The 26,614-nt window shown below is 31.9% G+C and overlaps 1 protein-coding gene across 1 annotated transcript in view; it reads left to right on the forward strand.

Moving 5' to 3' along the window:
• LOC131843349 (MAP/microtubule affinity-regulating kinase 3-like) overlaps window positions 1-26,614 on the forward strand; it is a 101,993-nt gene that overhangs the window by 679 nt on the left and 74,700 nt on the right. The window contains exon 2 of the mRNA XM_059191977.1: window positions 24,536-25,462. Coding sequence (XP_059047960.1) covers window positions 24,659-25,462 — 804 coding nt within the window. The 5' untranslated portion in view covers window positions 24,536-24,658. The remainder of the gene's footprint in view (window positions 1-24,535; window positions 25,463-26,614) is intronic.

The following is a 26,614-nucleotide window of genomic DNA, read 5'->3' on the forward strand; positions in this document are numbered from 1 at the left end:
CAATGTCTCATAAATGACATATTGCCATCAAACGTTAGATGGAAGGATAAATATAAATTTATTAATTACTTTAGACCTATAAGTTAGAGTTATATAATATTGTGTATAAATATTTAGAACTACATCTTATCATGTTTAAGAATTATGATATTGGAAACAAAATAAACGAACTTTGAACTGCTTGTCTGCAAGTCCAGTCTTATTGATTTGGGTAGAGTAATACAAAACGAGGCTTTACAGTCATTATTGCTATGCTCGGCAGCCTACTCTTCAGTAGTTGGAAGGTTTCGTTTCGGCCAAGTGAAACGGCGGCAATCAGACCTTGATATCCGGAGTTGCAACATTTAGTTTATACAGTTTTCATGTGGTTCAAGTTATGAACTTTTTACTTGTTTCATAGGGTTTCTGCTGGGTTTAAATCTAGGTTCTTATCAATACGGCGAATCCGGTTTTATGTTTGTTTTTTCTAGAGCGTTATTTACATGTGGTTGGCATAGTTATTGTAAAGAATAACGATTTGTTTGCTACGAAATCTATCAAAACAAGTTTACTAGTGGAAGCCTTATCTGTTTTTCATAGACATGCATTATTCTTGAGCTTTTGGCCTGCATCCAACTGCTGTCGCTTCAAAATCAGTCACGTTACAAAATTAATTTTTGTAAACGAAAACAATATTGTACTAGTCGGTATTGGTCATCTCATTGTTTCCATGGATAGAATTTTTAATGCGGCGGTCACGTATTCATAATTTATAAAATTGCTCTGACCCACTCCAGTCGCAACTTGTAATCAACTTGACAACAAAAGTGGAATGATAAATTGTTCATTGGAAAATTCCGTATTTTTTTTTGCTTTTCCACTATAGTAGGAAAAGCATATTAATCTTATTTTATAGCATTTATTTACAATTTATTAAAAATAATGAAGTATTTGGAACTAAATTTCACGGACGGTTTATATTTTTAAATTTTTAAACTTTTTAAAACTTAGTTTTAAATTTTATATAATGATTATATTTAATAATCGCTTTGGACTTTATACTTATATAACTCCATTCTTTTATTACTGCCAAGGTCTTCATCGGGTTAGTGCAAATGTAGTAGCCATTGTTTTTATACAATTCAGTTTGGTCAAGTGTCGTATTTTCTTTTTAACAATTGCATCATCAGAGGTTTTCTGCGAGACTGACAATGCATTTAATTCATTGTATTTCAAAGCGATATCTTATTGCTGAAGTACTAGTTTGTTGAAAGAAAGAATCTTATCGATATCGTCAGATAATAACAATTGAATTAACGTTTAGGTTTTCTTAAGTGTTATATATTATCCTTATAATAATAAATGCTACGTCCTGCTAATTGAATGCAATATTAGCAACGTCAGAGTCAAAATAGTAAAGTTCCGAAAATCATTGACTTGCATTTGTAGACGTAGGACTTCATGTTAATAATAATAGCGAAAGCATTTATGAAGATATTATTTAATTTCTCAATATTTTAAGCACAGCATTACAGAAAGGACTGTAGATAGTCTATTTAAAAATATTATTAGCTACATTTGTAATTATGAGGCTTGCAAAATGTGGATAAGTTAGGGACTTCACTAACATTCACCACAAATTATGGGTTGACTAAGAACTCTATTTTTATTACTTTATTTATCTGTATTTATGCATTTGTATTTCCTTAACTGTCACTAGTGAAGTATGTATCGTGTAGTAGTACACGTTTCATATTCTCCATAAAATTAAATACTACCCGTTTATGACTACGGTATTGTCTCTTAACACATTGACAACGTTTGCGTCAGTGCATAATATGTAGTCTTTACTATCTGGCAGTAGTTTATTCTATTCGTACAATGTATCTAATTTAATGATGTCAAGCAATTACGGCGTAACTACGTTTTTAGGCTTACGCTTTCTATAAAGTAATAAAGCTTTCGTATTATGAAAGTGTGGGAGTAATAGTTTTGGTAACTTGTCTCATTTTGTTTACATTAAACTGTGTTTTAACTGCAGCATTATCATGTATTTTGAAAACTTCATTACTTGCATTCAAGTCCAGCTGTATATTAATATCCGGAACTAACTTGAAACGAATGTTAGAATTGTTACGTTCTTTGTTTTACTCAGTGTCTATATAAATGTGCTATTCTAGTTTTTTCTTTTTATTTAAATGTATATTAAGGTGATAACCATATATGGACATGGGTGTTGCTTGGAATATATAGTCATAGTTATATCAGTTTTCATCCCAGTTCCGTTCTAATACATATAATGTAAACAATGAAATGTCATATGTTATATTTAAATATATATGTGCTTTATCCTTATAAATTTGAGATTTATTTGAAACAGTAAAATAGAGATAGCAGACAGAGAATGGCATGTAAAATAGAAATGATCATCAGCGTGGCTACCAATATGAATGATTCTACTAATTGTTTTTGACTAAATAATATTTGGAAGCGGCTGCCTTTTCCTCGGCTCATGATAAACACACGTTCGGTATGGTATTGTTATCGTTATCTATAAAGATATTTTAGTTGATAACGCCGCGAAATCATCGGCTGATGTCATCCTGCTGTGCCTTGAAATTTAAAGCATTTTCTATAAAAAATAAAGTCCTAGTGCATGATGTACCTTTTTTATCTTTAAATGTATTCGATGTGTTCCTAATCTAGAATATGACCTACCAGTGTACCCTTCGTACGAGTACGCCTGCTAGTTGATGCTTCAAACACTAATATCCATCCATTTATCTATTCTCCCAAGCATTTGGTTTATAATATTAGTAGAAAAAATTCTATCTATTTCTGTTAATACATTATACGTCAAAATTTCTTATTCCTAATTACCACCATTCACATCTATTAAGGTAATTAATATTTTCTTTTCTGTGGGCAGCGTTCTATTTACAAGACTCATAATTAAAGCGCTATCAATTCGCAACAAAGATATATATAAGAGAAATATAACTAGACTGTTTTTCTCACAGAATGTACATTTGCATGAACTATAATGTGTATAAGATAAAACATAATATAATATTAAAAAAATACGAGATGTCGGTAGAATATGACACATGGAAATATAGATATTTTTAATCCATCTTGATATAATTTATTTATACCTTATGCAACATGTCCAGCGACTGTATGTAATTGAGTAATGACTAAGGTAGAGCGCAATCTGTTACACAAGAGGTTTATCAATTCATATCATCCAAGTCTTCCTGAGTGCATCGTTTCATGGCATAATCTGTCATGTGCAATGATATAGCTACAGCCAATATTATATAGCTATATATATGTACAGTTGGCTCGTTAGCCATTCTCAGAAGAATGAAATTTTTCATTTGTTTCGGTAACAGTACTTTATGCGTTCTGCCTTTTTTATAAGTAGCTTAAATATATATATTAACTTGCTTCGTTTGCTCTTTATTTTTAATTATTTCTATTTATGTTAATAATATCACAATTTAAATCATTGTACAAAGTTTATGTCCTCTTATGTGGCAAATAACAAAAAGAAAGAAAAGGAAACACTTGTGTCAATTTCTGATTAACTCTTCTATGATAGAAACACCAATAATACAATTAGTCTGAGAGATGTAAGTAGACATCTGCCACGTTTAATTTAATTATATCTAGTGAAATAGAGGCGTGTCATATGTTCACCACGACATTGACTGTCCCATCTGGGATATAAGTCGTGAATATTACTTATTTTTTTCTATTTATTATATATATGTCTTATGTATACTTATTTATGCAATGCCAATTCATAGAATTCACTTTTAGTAATTGTTTAGTTTGAATAGTAATCATTGGCATTATCATAATCCGGTTGATTGGTAACAGTCCACTATCAGTCTGTTATCGGTGTTGAGGACGTTTCTACTTCACTTTATATCACATTTTAGCCGGCTTCAAAAGGGGCTCGAAAGAAGGGATAAATATCAGTTGTGTGTTATAAATTTCGGTTGTTTAAGGCGATTTATCAAATCTTTCATATAACGCTTATAATAAACGTATATATATATATATATATGTATATATACCTTTGTGAATTTTAAAAGCAAGTTGATTTCTTACTTTTAAAATTGAACGTTAATTTATTGGCGTGTTTGTCAACGATTAAAATGAGAATAAATAGAAATTTCGTTAGGACATAATAATATTATGTTGGTATTTGACCTTTAGTGTCTTTATCGAAGGTTTATTTTACAACGCATGAGAACTTTAAATGGGCGTTACAATTTAATACAAATATTTTAAACCTTATTTTTCAATTAATTCTACACTTTTACAAACTGAACAAACTCCCTACCATATATACCAAGCGGAAAGCGTAAATCTGTTGATAGTATTTACTATCATTGCTAGAAGAATCCTACGTATCGTGATGACCCGTTATTTTTTATATACTTTCAAGTCATTCACTATCCGTTTTACCATATTTTTTATTGTCATTTGAATCTCGTCACAACTCTTGTGCTATGCCATTCTAAAGGATTAAGATTATTATTGAATAAGATTAAAATTATTAAGCACAGAAACATGACAATAATTTCATGTCATAGTTTACAAATCAAGCAGCGTTGCGACTGAAATAGGTAAGGCATGAACTCGGTATTAGTATCACATTAAACATGTCATTTTATTCTGTATTCTTGTAATTAATGTTACAAAAATTACTTTTGCTCTTCACTGCGTTGTTATCGATATTCCTCGTCCAATATCGGTTAGTATCTATGATAAGTTACCTAGTGATATGACGGTAAATTACTTTCATAATAATGACAACTCTGAAGAAAAATGTAATATTTACTGTGAAGAATCTTATATATACATATATGTATATATACCTGCGCATATATTTCTTTCTCTGTCAAGAATATACGTAATATGTAGTTATCATAACTAAAACTTATGGTTTAATGCACTTTATTTAGTTTATGCTAAGACACATTTCAAAAATTGCAAGTGATCTTATTAAATAATAGAATATGAACATTGCTAAATTAAGTTGATTACTAACAACAGACCGCTCATTAATTTGCAAACAACGCAAAAACTAGGTTACTTGTCTACAAAGAGTGGTATAGTCAAATTGATCTAGTTAACAAATTTAACTTAGTCATTTGTAACAACGAAATTTGCAACTGTAATAGCAAGCCTGTTATGTTGTTTAATTTGGTTACTTTTAAGTTAGTTAAAATATTCCCGTATTGTATCGAGAATAATATATTATTTTACTCAATCTAAATCTATGTCTCTCTCTCTCTGTCCAACCCATGTTCCATGTTAGTTTATCTGGGGTCGGGTCTCTGTACATTTGCGCCAGAGAATCTGTTGTGGGTTGTCTGAGTAGTAAGGTTGTCCTTCTCAATCTGCTTCTTAATATTGTTCTACCAAGTGGCGCGTGGCCAGCCCCTACCTTTGGTCGAGCACTTTTCTTAATCACGTAGTCATCTTCGCGTCTTTGGATATGGTCACACCGATGTAAGCAACCTATTATTTTAATCAATCTTAACTTAATACAATAAAGAAAACATAGCATTGTTTTTTTTTTATAAATAGTCCTAGTGTAGATATATTTCGACAATGATTGAATAATATGCAATAGAAATTTATCAATTTCAACTATTATTTACGCTTTTAAGTGGAAATACGAACTACCAAAAGGCTCGAATTCATAGGAATTATAACACTAATGTGTCATTGTAATCGAAAGTAATTTCGAATATTCCAGGGTAGTGTTCTTATTGTTATATATTAAATGCATAACACAAAAAATGCATTACCCTCCTTTCAAACACAGCCTCGTTATTTACAAGAACAATGAAATATCGCATTACGCACAAGAGTTATAAATTTGTAATTACATATAATTTGATATAATAAGTGCAATTAACAAGAGGAAAATTTTAATGAGTAATCGTAATTTTTTTTGCAACTTCAAGACCAGACGTTGCATCTGTATGGTTGCGAGACGTAACGGTCGGCGGATAACGGTCCGCTCAGATTAATTGTACCCGAAACGATGGTGAAATTTATGTCCGACTAGTTGCAACCCACGGCTGTACGCGCCTGACTCCAATTAAATCCGACTTTGTAAAGGAATTGTTGTATTTCTCTCATGCACCGAGGTAGAGCAGCTCTCACACAAAATTCTGAACATGTAAGTGACATGTTGCTGCCTAGGTCTTTTAAATAAATGTAAACATTTAGACGCAGGTTTCTTGCGCGTTCTTTTTGTTATGAGTCATTCTTTCAGAATGAACTGTAGAATAAAAAATATTACATGAATATTCAAAAGTGACCTTATAATTATTAAGTTTATTTGAATAAAGATTATTGCTATTTCTCAATGTCCCAGTTTATAGGGGAAGGTATGGCAGTGAAATTAAAATGTACGGCAGCATCTTAGTCATGAAGAATGATAACGCATCAAGCGTACCACAGACGTCACATGATAACTTGATGTACGTGATGCTGTTCTTGTATATAAGTGACATCAGGTAGCCTGTCAACTTGTTTGTCATTGCCAAACTTGGTCCGACCAATTTGTATTTAAACGAAAGAACAGCCTTCCTAATCGAATAGCTAATGGTGTAGTGCATAGATGCTTGAAGAGAATAGTTTCTCAATTTTGGTGACCCGAAAGTTTTACCGAGTGCCGATTGCGACTTAGTGCCGTGGGTTTTGAGCTCGATTGGTTTATTGCTATGGAAAACAATGGAGAGATTTTTTTACAATCGTGCTGGTTTCGTCCGGTTTTTAAATTGTCTGGCGGGTTTCTTTCACCATTTTATTGAAGATTATCGTTGACCTCTTGTAGATTTTTATTAGATGATAATGTGATGGTGGTCTCATGGATGGTTGGGGTCTGCCCTTAAGGTATATGCTTAAGGAGTTCTGGAAGATGTTAGGATGAGAAATGAAGTCAAATGCATATAGATTTGGAATGCACTACGATGTCAGATCTGACTTGATAGATAAATAGGTCTAGTAGTCACCACCCCATCCCCCTTCTCAACACCTCTTATGGACACTGTTAACCTAGCCCTGGAAATAATTGATTCGGATGTTGTTGTTATATTTGAGTACTAAACGTGATGTATGATATGGCGGAATTGAAAATAGGGTCAAATTGGATTATTTTCATATCTAAAACATGGAAAGTAGGACAGACAGTCATTTGATTTGAATTCGCTAAGAGCAGAACGAGTTAATCGCCCACCGTAACAAATATTAAATATTATTGCAATATAGCGTGGGCTGTGTGAATGCAGCCTTATTTATTCCGGTCCCAGCCGTGGGACGATATGGTGAAATTACGTCTGGTATTATATAAAAAAAAAAGTACTTTAATTTTTGATTACAGTTTGAATACATGATGTATAATTCGTTAGTACTCATAAACCTCTTGATAAATAACTTAAATATTTTCTTTTTTAAGATCTTGTTCCTCAAAAAATATCTACATTGATAGTATAAATGATTAGTAAGTGACTAAAACAGAAGTGAATGGTCAAAATAGCATTTCTCTTATTAAGTACTATATTATAACCAAGGTTAGGTTGACTGAAGAGATGTCTTTCTGAGATAACTCCCAAACCACTCTTGCTCACATTTTTTATAACAATGTTATATTCTAAATTACAAGCGTAATAAAGAGTGTTTATATAATAATTAGTATTAAATTTAGTATGCGGATTTGTAATGTTAAATTATTAACCTATGAAGCTACTAGTTTGTTAGACATGTCACAAACAATTCATCCTGCAGCACGAACCGTTATGTGCACTTTACAGTAGCGAGTGTTGAACTGGTTTCTGTACACGCATACAGTTGTCAGGGCTAGTTTGACATGACATTGTATATAATTTATTTATTTAATTCAAGTGCATGTTCTCTAATATTTTTTTGTACAATATAATTATTATAATGAAGCTCATACTTGTACAGACAGTTGTTCTAATTTCTTTTCAGTTCAAATTCTATTTCGTAAATTAACACGATACGAAATGAACGAGATAAAGTTATCTTAGTATTTTCTTATATGGATATCAAATTTATGCAAAAGATTATTCTTATGCTACAAAAAGTGGCATTTGTTACAAAGTTTATTTAAAGGAATATTATTTATGTTCTATTATGTACAATATATATTCAAGTTTGATTAGACTTAAAATATTACATTATTTCAATGTTCATAATAGTTTTTTGACTTGCATTTTTTATCAATTTAAGCTTAGCACAATTATCAAATCCAATCGCCGTGCACGCAATTTTATAATTAGTAAATTAATTATAATTCATTAGTACTTCCGTAGGAAGACGTATTTATGTCAATATTATTAATTACCCACAAAAGAACCGGTTTGGTTCAGTCAGATTAACTGTTACCTAAAGATTAATTCTTTGTTATTGATTTCTGATAATTATTGTTCTAGTTTAAATTATGTAACACATAAAATTCAGGTTTGTCAACGGTAAATACGGCTTAGTTGATATTTACCGTTGGTAAAACAACATTTTATTCTAGCATATGAAATTAGTGATTCATATGAAAGGTAATGAACGTAACCTATGCAATTGATAAGTCGTTTTTGTTATATATTAAAGCTATGTTACTGTAAAATTTCTTCAAAATCCGTTCAGTTCTTTTTGCGTGAAAGAGTAACAAATATACATTTCCTTACTTTAAGGGGGTCTTCCTATGTGATGGGTTGAAAAAATCGATTTTTTTTTTTTCATAAATTGCTCCCTTAACATGTCTGAAGCGATTTTATTAGTCGTTTTAAAGATACAGCAGGTAAAAGAAAGAGCGGTTCGGAGCGGTGAGTTGGCAGTTAGAGACCGGGCCTATTGTGTACCGTCGGCATATATAGCTTTTATTAATATATGTTTAAATAGACACGTTTCTACAGACTTAAACAGAAAAGGAGCAGGTAAACATTTAGTTACAGAAATTACAAAATTCTACGGATTAGCAATTCGACGCCATCCAGATTCGCTTGAAGATATGAGGAAGTTTGGGCAACGTACTATCACAAATGTTCTTCTGATGAAAACCCTCAGCATCAATTTTGTCCAGCGAAGGCGAAGACAGTTGGTGTAAATGGCGTAAGGCTGAAGCTAATAATGAACTGGACCAATTTCATCACGATACCTCTAATTCCGCAAGTCCAGTTCAAAATTAGATTTATCGAGTCGTTGTTTGAGACACAAAACAATAACGAATCTTTGAAAAATGATGTCCCAAAGTTGTTGAAATAGCAGTTATTATCTTTAATGAAAGGTATTTTAAAAGTTATGTCGATTATGGGATGCCCTGTTGGTCGTGAAGCCCAAGCGTATGTTGAGCGGGAAAAAGCGAATCTTACGCTCTGAGCGGCGCGTGTATGTCGTTAGATTGACTCAAGAGCTGAACAATCTGCTTTAAAAGAGTTTCACGAGGAAGAGGAAGGAATAATGGACCAGGCATCGATTGAGAGTAAGTTGATATTTTAATAGTTTTTAACGGACTTGAAACTTTAAACGCGTTTTTCTCAAAACTGTGTTTTTCAAACTTTCCTCCATTTATCTCAGAAACGGTGACCGAATTAAATTACAGGGCACACAATATATAAACGCATGGAATGAACTATTATCAATCGAAAATTTTAAAAACTTCTATTTTTTTATAGCAAAAAACAAAAAAAAAAACGCCTAATTTTTTTTATATTCTATACAATTTTTTTTATATTATTTGATTATAGGTCAGCCACAAATTAAAACAATCAGCCGATCAGCCGGAATTGGAGGAAGAGCTCTTTTTTTCGAGGCGGGGGTGTTCAGAGCGCTGTAACTCTAGTTTGACTGAATATTTTTAGCTGAAATTTTATATTTATACTGTCCAAATATGTATTAATAAATGATAAAAAACTTGAAGCTCTAAATATTTACTGGTCGTAGAAAAAAAATCCTAAAATATCCCTAAAAAACAGGCCGTCACATAGGAAGACCCCCTTAATTTGAAATATTATTAAAGTAAGATACATATATAGCTTTATTTAAATAGGTAAATGCACATTTAACAGGCTTTAGGATTGTGGTGACAAGGAATGAAATATTTACTAAACTAGTGAGCGCGACTCTACCCAAAAATACAGATAATACAGTTAATTAATTTGAGTCCTTGAAAATAAAAATGATGCCCGTTGTAATAATTAACAAAAAAATACGGCGTGTTGTTGAAAAAAGCGACTATGTAGGTAGTTTTCGCAATTTAATCTCAAGGGAGTCTATTAATTAAGCTTTATGTGGAAATTTAACCCTTTTTTTATAATCTGTATAATAGCCACACAATCGCTTAACCCAAATCCTGTACTATATAACTTATAAACCAATGCATACAAACTAAAACATCATGAAACATATTTAAACTGTTACTGGGTTTGATCACTTTAATTTAAATAATTATAATAGCACGAAAAGAAGAAGCCTTAAGTATGACGGCTTTAATAAGTGGTCAAAAATTCTAGAGGTATATGATGAAGCGACTTCTAAATCACATACATCTAGAATCATTGCTCGTATTTATGCTCTGATAGAGCAGAGTGATTTTTGTCAATTTTATTTGTGTATTTTATTAATAGACGTATCAACGAAATAGGAACTACATTGATGCAAATCACGTATAGAATCGGAAGGCCATTAAGAGGTTGACTTTATCTTAATACCTAGAAGTTTTTATGCAAAACGTCGATTGTTTATGTGACGCGTGAGTAACAAAATAGGAGAGCCGCGTGCAAAAGCTATCATCACACGACATATTTGGACACGTTTGTTCATAGGCTTCTCGGAACGGTTTACTCAATTGTGGCCGAGCTGTGGAAAATATGAAATGACTTCGTCAATCGCCAATAGGTGTTGTACAAATATGACTCTTAACATTATAGTCGTAAAGTTCGTTAAATTATTGTTCATCTGCCAGCAGCTTTTGATTTATCAACTAAATATGAACTTTAAAACAACAGCTACAGCGCTTTAAAGGTATATTAGTTTGGCCCTTACGATAGTTAAGCTGGTTTAAACTTTATATAAGATTACAATTAGATACATATTTGAAGGTTGTAAATGTCGCCTACGCTCAATACTCCCACATGTTTCAGTCTTGGCTCTTAAAGGCATGGTTTTAACGAAATATATTTTAAACGATCTTACTAGTATTGTGACATTTGGTCAGTTTACCATCAAAGTACAGACATTAAGTTCGATTTTGGTATCTCTTACTCTTAGTGTATATAAAATGGACAAATATGAGTGAATTGAACCTAAATATGATCGATGAGATATTTTCTTTTCATTGTGCAAAATGGAAATCTTTACAAATGCCAAGACAGTATTAAAATAAAACGTCCTTGACGGTTTATAATTATGAGCAATTGGTATAATTGCTACTTGATAAATAGAGGAAATTATCTTAATTGTTTGTGAAACTGTTCTGACGTTTTGGTATCTATCCAATTTCGCTATGCGGCAGTATAACATCTCATATAGTTTAAAGTTTCTGTGAGATATATAAAGATTTATCTTAGCTTGATAATATCTATGCTTTTTCATATTGTAACTCTTTACCTGAATTTAAATGAATTCACAGCTGTACAAATTTACCTTTCCCTACAATGAGTGCAAAACGAATGTTAGATATGCCTGTCTTTCTTCTTTTACTATTATAATTATCTCATACACGAATATCTTTAAGTTGTTCAAAGACATTATTTCAAATATTATCTAAATTTTGTTTACACAAATGTAAAGTACAAACGTATGCAGTCTCCCATACAGTGGCTGTCGGTGCGTGTAAACGTTCTTAGAACAATGTCACTCAACTTTCACCGTCGTTCATGTACGTCCCACAGCGTGTTGCATCACACGTAAGTTATAACTGGTTCTAAGGTACCATACGCTTATCTTCAAACTTTACGTGATCTAAGCAAACACCATGTATTTTTTACCCAACACGTAGATGATGTAAATGTTGGTTCTAAAATGTACACTAAATAATAGAGATAGGCAAATTTCCTGAATTAAAACACCTAAGTTTCAACTAGTCGAGTAAATATAAGGGAATATTGATGAGCCCCTAAATATAGCGGGTCATTATTGTTCGACAATTATGAATTAAATTGATGCTTAATAATGTCATCTTACATGCTACGAAGTGATGAATGTCTCATTACATGTTACAAAGTCCTCAGTCTTACATGAACTTGCAGTAATAAAATTCTTGCTTCATTTAAAGCGATCGGAGGTTTTGTAAGGTTTTCATAACTTATTCATGACTGGGGATATTGTATAATCTATATGCAACAGTACATAGTAGATGATTGTAAATAATTTATTGGGTTTAACTGATCTTTCCTCAATGACAGTCCATGTTTGTTAAATATATCTTACAATTTGTAAGATATATATATCTATCTAGTATTGTAAAAATAAAATGTATTACTATTATTATGCTTTTAATATTGTAGTATGCGATAAAAATATTATAGAGTTTACGATAAAGAAGGTTGGAATGAAAATAATTATTAATTTATCATAAAAAAAGTTATGGTTTTATGGTAAGGAGAGATAGAAGGAAAGTAAATCAGATTACTGGGAATTTGCTATAAAAATGTTATGGATGAGTTAATGGTACAAATGAATTTTCCTGTAATGATTTTAAACGAAGATTTACCAATGTTTATAAATTTATTCATTTTATTATATTACCGTGACGTAAATACATAAACACAAACATTTTCCTAATGTTAATAATTTATTCTAACTTATTTCGAGACGCCATGTTTTTTAATATTTAATAACATTATCCGGCTTTTATTTGTTTACCTGTATCCTGAATTGGTGTCTGGGGTGCTAGCAGGTCCACATTAAAATATACGGATAAAACACGCGAGTGCAATTGTTTTCAATATTTTATATTCGCACTGAAATTATGTGGATATAAATATACATAGCGAAATGTGAACATATCGAGTATTGCGTTCACCTTGATGTTGCCGCTTGGTAATGATTCTGAATACTTAAGATTATATTCGTGAAGATGCTCTTATATGGAAATACTATATTATATCGGTAGTTGTAAAGGCTCAGCCAAACCTAAAGCTAATTACTTAAAACTAGGTAAAATTAGTACTTGAAAAACAAAACCGCTTCTACTCAGAAACTAAGTCGATATGTAAATAAATATTTTACTTTTTCTACTAAATTGATCACAATTCTTACCATGAAGTTTGAATGTAGATTATAATTTGTATTCAATTTTGGTTTATTTATTTTCACGCAAATTGTATATATAATATATTCATAAATTAAGCCGAAAAACTGATTGAAAATTTGTCCGCACCAAAGCGGTTAACTCTTAATATAGGTACTTATAATAACATAAATTATTGAACATTAACATAGAATGTTAAATAACGTTTAATATGAATAATGCAAGCACTGGGTTTCAACTAGTCTATATAAATAGATAAAATATTTTTATGAGCCTAAAGACACCACTCACTACAATTTTATGTACTTATTTCTCATTCAGTTTTTTGGACAAAAAAATTGGACGCGTCTACGGAATTATACGGCGCTGTCTGTTATTACGTGCCAGTACACAATGGGAGGTCTATAAATATACACTCAATGGACATGTGTTTTCTAAATTCTTCATACGAATTTGTTCATTACGATGTCATTATGAGTGTACATATACAGTTTCTATTACGTTTATATTTTTGTATACTAGCTGTACCAACGACTTCGCCCGCGTGGAATTTAACTTTAATTTTCTAAAATAAAAGTAGCCCAAATTATTCCTTATTACATCAGTCCTTCAGATATAATATATTCTTTAAGTCATTAAGACACTTTCAGTAGTTAAATCGTGAAAAGGTAACAAACAGACTAATACAAACAGTCATACTCATGAAAACAAATGTTTATTGTTCGAGGAATTGAACGAGCGTCCTTCAAAAGTAAAGCGGTATGCTAAACCGATAGTCCATCGAGGCCGCCGATAAATCTATATACTATAATCATCATCATAGCCTGCCTAATTTTTAAGTATTTTTGATTATTTATCAATTGATCAGTTATAACCTATTGTAGTGTATAATATATTGAAAGTAACAACGTTTTTTATGAGTCATATTGTCCGAGACAATGCAATTAGTCCCACGGGGTCAATCGCATTGCCGCATGTAGGTTAAATACGTGTAATGAGGGGACGTCCACACAGCACAACTTCCTGCTATCAAACTAGTGTTATATTATAGTTTAAATAAATACACCACAGTATAAATACTTTTTTTATGGATGATAATGGAATGGTGCACCCGCCTGCGTTAACGGTTTACGCTGGCGGGGTACCAGTGGAAGATGATAAGATGAGCATGAGGTCCGTTCAATATTCTATGTATTTACGAAAAATATATATCTATATGTTTGTATCAGTTAACTGGTAACCATAAAATAAGTGAATTGTCCTGAGATTATTATTATTATTATAAAAAAATACAGACTTTGGACGCTATTCGCTATTGCTATAAAATAGAACGACCAGTATTACAATAATTAAAAGAAGTCTGCAATAGAAAAGATATAAATAATTCTGAGCTTCTTATCGTAATGGGATAAGTTTCAATATTAAGTTAATCATTAATAGTTGTCCATAACATGTCCTATGAAAATAGGAAACCACGTAGATGATTTTAATATGCTTTTCGTTATGATTTCGAAAATTAATGAAGGTTCTCCAGGCGATATCGGAGGTGGGCCGCTAGTGTATCTAATATTAACATAGTGTAGTCTCGAATTGGCAATATTTATATTATATTAATTTTTAGTTTGCAATGAGTAATACTGAAGTTTTAATTCTACAATGCGCTAAAAGAGAGATTAAGATTAATTTATGTAATATTGATAGTGTCAATGAGCGAATATAAACGATATAATCGTTCGATTCGCGTATCAGTTGAGCGACCGTGAGGCCATGATAGAGCGAGAGAACACCACTAAATACTCGTTTAGAAAGAGACGGAAAAAGGCTTTCGGTTCGATGCTCGTGAGTCACGCTCGGCGGCGTTCTCGCAGCCTCACAGTTTGACAGCATTTCGGTGTTGGTCAAAAGTTGTAGCGTATGAAGACCTTTATGTTATATGATTATGTGTTTATTTACACAAACCCAAAAAGAGCATAATGGAACACGCTAAATATTAGGTAATAAAGAAACCAATGCAAATAACAAAGACTGTTTAGACTATATGTGACATTAAACAGACGAAAATATTCATAATACAACACGCTAAGTATTAGGTAATACAGCGACGAATGCAAATGTATCTCCTGATCAGAATAAAATCTTCCTTTTATACTTTATGCAAACATAACGAAATAGGATGACAATTTAATGTATTTTTTTATATAGATACTTATTATCCAAGAATTTTCTTTCTTTCTAACCTTATCCCATTTATTTGGGGTCGGCGTAACCTAGTTCTGACAATGCCCAAAGAAAAACCTGACATAGTTAAAATATTAGTCCAAAGTTTTATCAGTGTCATTGCAATTATTGTTGTTTTTTTTTTCTACAATTCCTTATCACTTGACCCATTGGGTGAAACGAAAGTATCGTACTGAAAGGGTCGCTCGCCGTTCGTCATGCAATCGTCACCGGACGATGCCACAGCGCATAATCTGTCGTCTTCATTGCCCAACGTGCCAATGTTTGTCAGGTGTTCATTAAAAACCATCATTTACCCTTCAACATCATTATTTGTGTCTGTATCCACACAAAGTTGTAAATTGGCAAAGTTGGGCAACATTTGCTCGAAAAGTATACCAGCTAAGTTTCTTGCTCATTCTCTGTTTGAATCTGTGTTCCAATTATGACGGATGGTTATAAAATAATTATTCAGAAATGTTTATACTAAGTTTTATAAGGTATCTAAGTTAAAAGACTTCTACTCTATTCTTATGTTCTAGGTATTTTGTAGAATCTCTTGCAAGGAATCTTAAATTAAAACGTCAATAATTTCATATAGTTTTTACGATACTTTTGGCATGTATTCGTATGTTTTCATTGCCATCAAGTAATTGTAGTAACATATGATACTGCGTGAGTGACATACCGAGAGACAACTAAAATTAAATAATGACGAGATGATGTTTTTCTATTAGCAATTTGGTTAATGAAACTCTTTTCAGATTGTAATAGTAAATAATAGAAAATTTTAATATAGTAATTGTTTTAAATTACTCCTTGTACGGAATACTACTATATATTTAAACTTAGTTCAATGTCTGTCCGTTGTAAAATTATTCTCATCAGAGTAGCGAATCGCATCGAGCGTGATGTGAAATTGGGCCTGCGATGAGTCATGAGGTGTTCATTGGACTATTCCGTGTTTGGGAACCGGTTTATGAGCGAACTTTTTTGGATGATCTTTCGTTTTGGTCGCGATTTTATATCAATCGGCCTTTTATGGCTGAATATTTTATCAATATCTTTTGTACTTATGGTTTTTGAGAGAACTTGATTGTCTTCGTATTAAGGGACTTCGATTTAAATAACAATTTTATACAAAGTTATGTACCCATCACTATTTTATTAATATAAGTGTCGTATAAGAGTGTTGTGGGAGGCATAGATTGACTTATCATGATTATTTAACATTGATCTGGTAAGTCGTATGCTAGCGCTAGTACTAAAAGCTTTAATTTTTTATGCCTATTAATATTTATTTTTGATAATTAAATCTAGTATATACTTGCTGGTATAAGTTATCTAAAATTTAAAAAGCATATACTGACTCTTATTTGACATCCATAAAACGATTTATAAAAGTGAATTAACTGAAATATGTTACTTCGAAAATTCACAGATAAAGTCTTTCGTCTATTAAAATAATTGACAATATGTAAATGTTCATTCTTCTTAATTGGATCAACTAAGATCAGTATCTCTCACTCGAGCCTAGATCTCTTAACCCTGCATATAAATTATATGTATGGAACTTAGCTTATATAGATACTAAGTTTACTGTTAAATTTCTACATACCATTGTTTATTTAGTAAATGTTGAATAACTTGTGGTTTTGTAGTTAAAGTTACTCATATCTGTTATATGAGAAAGGCTAATAAGGAGTTAGCGAATTGCATGCTTCTATTTGAGCTATCGCATCACACAAAGGTTTCCTAATATTATTTTGAAATGCGTCACTTGTTACTGTTACATGCACAGTTTAAATATAAATGAAACAGTTGGTTAAATATTTAGTAAATGAGTCTCTTTAGCGCACACAATGCCAGTTGTTTGCGAAATCTTGTCATATAGTATCATTTATAACAGATGAGATGATATAATTATGTTCATATAAATTGAATGTATGTATATTTTAAATTTTAACCTTATTTTCACTACTTCACTTGATTCTCTCCATTTAGCTTTCCATATATTGTAAAGGCGAATTTTTGTCGGAATTATGTCTGTTGATAAGCTTGTAATTGAAATTCCAAAATTCATGTGACGTATAGCTGATAATGATATTTATCAGAACGTTGCAATATTGGAAAACCTATAGTGAATAGTTAACGCTAAAATTTGCAGAGAGATGAGGTGTGCCTTCACAATGTCAATTAACCCGGTCATTGAGAACGACATCACGGGTAAACACAAGTTCAATATATTTCGAACCTGTAACCCAAATAACAGTGCAAACATTACCTTACCTTATAGCTTTTTAGTGCAGATAACAAATGTCAACACATAACGTACTCATATGTGTTTATATTCCGGTACTTTTAAATATTTTAAATACCTGTCGATGCGAAAGAACAAAAATGAAATAGAGTAAATCATTCCATATAATATTGATAACATTAAGACTTTATTTGTAGAACAAGTACGGAATCTATTGGAATTTTCAAAAATTCTCGAATTCTGTTAAAGTAGAAATTGTAAAATAATAAATCTGCACAGACTTATCAAAATGCTATCAGCCCAAATTTCAGTTTAATAAGCATTAATGTCAGCACATTTATTATTTAAGAATTTAGAGAAAACTTGAAATGAGAAATTGGCTGACAGTAATGCGAGGCTGGTAAGTAGATATCGCAGTGAAGCCAAACTTGCAATGTACCTACTTCCTGTTACCCCGATCGATCGTGCCTCGTTCCCCTTGCCTCGTGGCCGTAGCTCGAGACAGGAATTTTAAAAAAGAAAACCAGTGACCTAACTGGTTTTGCAAGGATTTGGCAGTGAAAAAACTAGTCAAGTTTGAGGTACTGGAAAAAATTAAGTTCCAGTATGAATTTGCACTGTATATAATACTGATGGGTCAGCTTATGTTACTCATTTTATGCACAGTATATTATATTGTGTCGGAATGTCGGAAGAGTTTCTTTAACAAAATATGATGTTAATTTGTTTCTACGTACCTTGTATAAAGTGTTCTCACATGTGTATTTATTTCAAAGTTAATTATGGTAATTTATTTATTCGTTAGCGTTTTTGCTGAAACCATTTCTTACAAACTCAACTTTATACTAGCTAAACCGTGGTCAAAGCCTATGCACACATAATATGCAAATAAGCCGAGGAAACTTGCGGTCTCTAACGACCAAGTTACGTTCATACATTTCCACAGAATAATGACTTTTATACCACTGTAATAAGAATGACGTATACTGAAATTGGAAGAAGTGGATCACGTTACTTACAGTTATTCCAGGCAATGCAATATGATATGTTTGTAGTGGTCAGGTTTGTATTGCTAACTACAAAAGCGCAGCAATTCAATATAGCGTTAATAGACATTATTTTATTCTCTACATTATGAGGGACATTCAAATACAACCAAGGTTTTCAATGACTTGTCTATTTATCTGATAATACTTGTAATACTGCGAAATCCTATTTACAAAGCAAATTTAAATCAAAATGTAGTCAGAGTCAAATAAGTTCTGTAGCGCCTGGTTTGGAGACAAAACTTGGCATGCCAATTAATATTAATTTAGAAATCAGTATCTGTGTCTAAAATCCATTTAATAAAAGGTAGCAGTTTGCTTTTGTTTATCTACTGTTTAATTATGTAGATAGGCACCCTGTCTGGATCTAAGTTGGATTAGAAACCTTTTTGTTCGACCGTACCTAATACACAGAATAGAGTATGAAAGTTGTTAATCAGACACAGGAGTCATGTAAAGTTAAACAATTCCTTTGGTGTGTGGTCAATGACTGATTAGCATTCAATGTCCATAGCAGCAATTAAAGAAACGTGCCACTTAGAAGTGAAACACGTGTTGTAGCAAGTAATGAATGGCAAAATGGCATTGGCTAATAGATTTTTGATTTGCCAAAGATGTAATGAAATCTGATTTGTTCTGTGATAGACGAAAAAAAGAATATATAACCCATGCAAGATTTAGGCAATGCATTTGATGCATATGAAATAGCTGGTCTTAACATAGATCCATCTTCAAAGTACGACAAAAGCGGAGTGCTACGGAGTGTACGAGTCAATCTAATTACAATTAGATTGACCTTAATGTGTAGGCACTGGACTCTGTTTTGCTAAACAATTAAAAGTAGTGGTCGTTAAAGAAAATGTAATTAAGACAGTTTTAATTATTTTCTACCATACTCTACTTAAACGACATTCTATAACTCGATACACGTAGGAATCGGCAAAAATAGATATCGCATCATCTCCACGTTGAAACTTTCAAATCAAGTTTATTACGATTTTTAAAGTACGAGTAAAATTACACATTAAAATTACACCTAAGTGAACTATAAATAAAACGTTTGAGCTATTTTCAGTGCACTCCGATATATATAGACTGTCTAAACTTGCCAACTGAATTGCTCATTTGTTTATCTCTTAAATAATTGAGGGCGTCGTGGATTTTGCAGAGGTAGTTTTATAGTCTGCTTCCACACTATTGAACACTCATTAACGAAAACAAGTGGGGCATGAAATTTGGTAGCTATGTCAAAATTCAAACCACCATTTTCTATGTATGTGATACTTGTGCCAGATAGAAACACGAACAAAAACTAAACGAAAATATGATTATCAAAATAAGTAATGGTACATTAAAATAATAATTACAAAAACAGATTCTAATATTACTTAAAAAGCTAAATGGTCTTTATTATGGTTGTTTTAAACAAAATATTAGAATCGTTGTTTTTGTTGTTCATCACTAGGAATCGACAGACGATTAATACATATCTCCTGTCGATTTCTAGTGATGAACAAAAGTAACAGGTTCGGATTCGTGTTATCGTCACATGTCTATATTCTATAATTGCTATATTCATCGTTTTAAATAACTGTTTCTATATGAAACAGTTCTTAGTAAATATATTTTCATCGTTTAATGGACTTGTAGAAATTTCTGATAGACGTAATTTTTGTTGTTGTGTCCATCCAATAAAGCTTTTTTTATTTATTCTCATATTGATGTTAAAGTAAAGCAAAATATATTACACAAATAATAAACACTCATAAATTAATGAAATGGAGTGATATTACATAAAATACAATATCATATTATTGGAATTAGTATAGTTACTATAATACTAAAGATGTAGAATAAATTTATCAGATCGGTCGTAAAAAACGCGCCACATGTGAAGCAGCCGTGGGAAGTTATTAGTTTGACAACAATTATATATGTATATATAAATATCGCCCCTACTACTGCATACTAGAGTATATATAGGAACGATTAACTATGGTTCTTTGATAACAGAGCTTGGACACAACTTTTTCAAGATTATCCCAGTTTCCGAATATTCCGCTTCGAATCGTAATATTTGGCATTCGAGGCCCCAGATTGATTAATGGCATATACATTGGGAAGGTTTTTCGGCCATGTTTAATCTTGGAATGAACTGTTCCCCAAAACTTGTTATTTATAGATCTACTATGTAATAAAGAATAATTTGATTTGTTAGTCAATATAGCCTAGCTATTTTCAGTTTCTAATTTTCATTCTATTTGTAAATGGATTTACTATAGTTTAATAAAAAATATTAACTTGAAGCATGACTAGAAATTGAGTGATTAGAGAGCCAATTCCTATAGTCATATTATATTATAAAACAAACAGTATTAGCTAATATAAATAAATTTATTTGTATTACTTATTCCTTCTTTCAATTTTCGTTTATTGTTTTGAATTTCATTTTAAGTCTGTTATTTTTATACGTCAGATTTTGCTTTGTTGCAAAAGCTCAATTAGCTTTTGATATCTATAAGGTTTTAGAGATAAAATGAATAATAAATACTGTAGTAACTAAATCTGGAAAAGCACTGTACTCATTAGTGTAATAAAAATTGCGTAGCAACTAAACATATTAAACATGAATCTCATAGTAATGTACCTACAGACATTAAATATAGCCTTATGTTGGAAATGTACCGTTTGATGACCACAAAACAGAAGTACTATCAACGTCTTAAATAAAGTGACTCAAAACTGTGTCGAGCCTCTTTTGTATGATGCACGAAAGAATAATCACGTAACTGTGAATAATTTAATTTCCATTTAGTAGACAACAATTGAATTTAAAAGTTGTCAAAGAAATTATAAATAAGTATTACAAAAGTCTTTTTTATTGATAGTATATTACCTGAATTTAATATAGTTATTAATAATAATAACACAGGACAACTCAGAGCGCTATCTAGTCTCAAGCTAAGTAGACTTAGTAATACGCGCTCAAATTTAGTAAGAAAATAATAACTTGTGGTATGAGTACTTGATAACGAATAGAAATGCCTACAGCCCTATATCTATTCTTGTATACATCTTTTTTGTCAATACATACATAATAGAATTTCTTAAAGTTATTTCTATAAGAATAATAACGCCAAATAAAGGATCTTTAATTATTTTAACGGATACTGATTAAAATATTTTCTAAACTAAATCTATTAAGTAACTTAGGCTGAAAAATATGCAATGAATATCGATATCGAACTTGAAGTTTCAAGGTCTTAAATTATAGCTCCGTACAAATGACGTGTTACCAGTCAATTATGAATATATAAGTAGCTATTAACTATTTCTAAGATACAATTACAAAAACTGTATCAGTATTTTTTTGATATCGTATCTGTATTGTTGGACGTTTTATTCTTTTAAAATTCATTGAAGTTTTTATATAATTATTAACTGGAGCAGTTCGTCTCAGTTTCTCATTGAGTCTCCCAAGTGCCGGTAAAATATTACAGTACTTTAAATTGCACAGCAAATGACATACTTTTGTGTGTTTGTTGTAACAAAAAAACGGTGAGTCATTGAGTTTCTCGCCATCTGTTGCATTGTCTGTCATAGATGCAATCCAAGGTCTTAATCTGCAAGTTGCTGTAGCTCTTATGTATTCGATTCTGACCATAAAGAGATCTTACTGTTAGTCACTCTGATGGGTCTGATGGGTCATAACCTTTTTTACTATTTTAATATTTTATATTGTTCATTGTTACCGTGTTGATCCTTATTGAAATTATTTAATCTATACTATGGATGTATTTAATCATGATAAATTCTATATTATAAACAATCATTTTTACCTAATTTTTACATTTTGCTAAAACCACTGTTACGTATTCGTAAACATGCCAGTCTTATACTACTGTTATCAGTTATACTGATAACATTAAGACCGTGTGAAGACTTACAATAACACTGTAAACTAGTATAAATATTTGCATAATACATATTTTCTAATTAGGTAAAGACATGTATTATATTCATTATGTAGAATTATGAACAACAATAATTCTAATTGCTTCCTTTTTTCATGCTCAATTCAATATTAAAAACATAAACTTGTTTTTTACCGATGGTGAAGACTGCAGATTTATTTACTTATTTATAAGGACTCGAAGTAATCACATTTTCAATAATTATTATATTTTTTTCTCATTGTTATCGAAAATCTACGTACATGTCGTTATTGCAGGTAATGTGTAATTATTGTGTTGTTCGCTTTATTGTTTTCATGTTCATCTGTTGGTTCAAGTGTTTTGGTGGCGGTATCGTTGTCTCTTTCAGGTTTACCTGTGACCGCTGAAACAGCTTTTTGTGCAATTATTTGGGATTGGTGAACGGCTCTGGGTATTCACTTTGATTAACAATATTGTTTTGTCTCTTTTCTTCCAGATGGATCCGTTGTCGTCGTCTCGCTCCGGCCTCTGCACTGGACTTGAACAAGGCTTATCTAGTTTTATATCTTTGGATAGGTTTGATTCGTTTGCTAGTGGGTATCTTTACGATTAGACGTGTTGTTGTTTGAAATATAATTCTTCGTACGGAAATTAATGTGTTTTGCGGTTAGTGGTTTCTAACACGTTGGTTTGTAGGTGGTATACGTCTATCATATTACTAACACTATCTACGTATTCAATGCTTATGTCTAAGTATTAAGGTTTATTTTCGCGCACATCTAAGATTTTGTCAACTAACACTTGTTCAGGAGGAGTATTATCAAATTACAGCTCATTACTCTTGTTTCACTTTTGGCATTTTATTTTCTTAAAGCCAAAGTTGTATTTGTTTCGTTTGGGGGATTTTTCTGAAAATGTTTATCGAGTTAGTGTCCGGCTTAGATAGTTGTATGATTACAACGTGACCTTTAACTGTATAACATTACAATTCAGCAGGTTACTGAAGGCATAGACATGAATTGGTTCGTATTCAAATAGAAAAATAACAAGTATTATTTTTGAATGCAGGTGACATAGAGTAGAAAATACATAAACTATATATGAAATCATATATCTTGGATCCCAAATAAAAGAACAACTACTGAAAATATTCTTATATTAATTTACTAGATACTACACCGATTTGATTTTGATTTCATCGCGTTAAGTCAGTCTGCCAAATTACTTTTCTTTTGGCATGTTATTGACGATATATTATTAGTTTGTGAGGTTTTATTTAATAATAAAACTAAGTAATTATATTGAAAATTATTTATCTTAAATAAAAAATCATCGCAGATCGTACATTACAAATTTATTGGTTTTAAGTTCAATCATTATTAGGTTACCCAAATTGTTCTGTTTATTGACATTTGGGTATTTTATTATATTCCTTTCTTTAATAAAAATCTTAGATTAAAAATATCAACATACATTGGTACTGTAAGACGTTTATCGGTGAATTGTGGCTCATTAGTTGTTTAACTTATCTGTTATTGATTTCATATCATAGAAATAGTTGTGAAGTAGAAATAGGCTTTAGTGCGTCATTAGTCGGCTGAATTTTAGATGTGGTCATATGACGTCAGTGGTAAATGAACACCGGTATACGGCGTTGCTTTCCTCCTTCGAATTATAGTTCGTGGCAAGGTCATTCGATATCGATACCCGTCTCTATTTGTTACGATTAGGATTCATTCAGATGTGAATAATTACGTTCTTGCCTCATTATCTTCTGATAGTCATATTTGTATTGCAGATTTATGGAATTACAGTGATTAAATGATAAGAGCGATCAACAAATAGAATATGAACAGTTTTAAAAAACTTTAATAGTGCAATGTTTTAATCAGTTAAATTTTTATAGTGACATGTTATAAATATGGAAAGAAAATTAACTCGCGAAGATTTTATGCGCAAAAGTTTCCGCGCCCCTCGGCTATCTGCATCGCAACAACCTGCAGAGTCGACAGTTAATGGGGCACCACCGCCGTCTCCCGTCTCCCTAGTTATGCTTGACAGAACTACTCAAAGATCTCCGTATGATGTTCACACATCGGGCATATCACCGAAACGTCTCGAATTAAATAGAGCACATCCGATACATTTGAAGTCATTCCAAACACCAGAGCCACCAGATGAGAATGCTCCCGCGCCGCCATCAGACGATGTTCTTCTAAAACTTGAACGACAGATAGGCGAAATGGAGAAAGGCTTGGAGAGAGCTCAAAATGGGAATGTATCGGTTGACGAAAGAGTGAGGTATGCTGAACATGAAAATTTGTTACGGACTGGAGTGTCTGCTGTTGGCGGTGGAGGTTACTTACCAGCAGATTCGGACACAGAACATGACTCTGTGCCGTTCAAAAGAAACGAGACGACCAGAAGTAGCACGGGTGGGGCTACTCCAGTACCCCGACCTGCTACCAAATTGTCTAGGACAAATTCAGATACGCAACAACATTCAGTTGCGGCGACTGCTAGGTTAATGCGGAAGTTCGCCGACGGTGGTACAAAGGACGAAAAAACTAAAATAATTTCTCGGAAAGCAATTCAAGCAAGAATAGAGAAGGTTAGGAACTCTGTAGGAGGGTCAAAGCATGAGCATAGAGTATTGGCGGAGCATAAGGCTGATGCGTCCTCGCCCAGGACCCCAGCGTCGCCTATCGCCTCCAGAACATCTCAGGTAATCTCCCTGTGAACGTCCTATTTGTTTGTAGGTCTTCATATGATGATTCATATGATTTCTGAATGAGTAAAGATCTGTTTTATACTGTAACTAACTTCATTTATCTCAAAATATGCAAAGGTAGATATTTATGTATACTATAACTTTATAATCAGATATTAACCAGGACAGCCAAGTTTTAAAGTGGTTGTTTTTTAAATTTATTTTCGCTACCTGACGATATCTCTTGTTTGTCTTGAGGCATTACTCTACAACGATAATTTTATGTTTTTATTGGTGTCATCACATAATAGGGAATGCGGAAACGTACTTCATTCTGGCTTCTGTCATACGGCTAATGCTAGTTCAGAAGCCAGGACTACACAGAAATACTGAAGGGATTAATATTGTCTTGAAAGTGTACTTATTGTATAAATGGTATTATAACGATCCTTCTGAATTAAATAAATATTATTATTATTATTAATAAAGACATTAATTAAAGAATACCGTTTCATACATTCATGAATGTAAATATTGAATTATAATATAAACAGCGTCAGTTTCTGACTTAGATGATGTATAAAGTTCACCCGATGATGAAGTGCTAGTATTTCGTAAAACTAATAGAAAGTATAGTCCCCTTGGGTAATTCCAGGAGGGAGGTTAGAGGCGTTTGGCATTTTAGCTTATTAGAAATTAAGGAAGAATGCCGTGTGCCTTCTATCGTCGCTCTGTGTAGTTTTATTTATTGTTTATCACTACTGGAAATCATATTGCTTGCTATAAATGTCACGTTAAGTTCTGTTCCAGAACTTTTCGTGCCTCTAGTATACCAGAATTATTCATGTAGGACCTCTCGGGCTCTTAATACTATTTGATATCACGGCTACTGTAAAGGGATTTAACTAAAATAAATGTGTAATATTGTATAAGATTGTACAACTAATAATATTTCTCTTTCAACAGGTAAGCAGTAATTGTTTTGAAACCATGAAATTCCAAAGCGGTGAGTTTTATATTTATATATAAAGCTAATTTACATACAAGCAGTCTAGATTAATATTAGGTAAGCTTATTTAGTTTGTAATAACTAAGATAATAATAAATAACTTATGACAATGATTCAATTACAAAAAAAAAAAGCAAGTATTAATATAGTAATCGTAG

The sequence above is a fragment of the Achroia grisella genome, unplaced genomic scaffold, assembly GCF_030625045.1.
Source record: "Achroia grisella isolate CSIRO2021 unplaced genomic scaffold, CSIRO_AGI_Agris_v1 utg295, whole genome shotgun sequence".
Classification (NCBI taxonomy): domain Eukaryota; kingdom Metazoa; phylum Arthropoda; class Insecta; order Lepidoptera; family Pyralidae; genus Achroia; species Achroia grisella.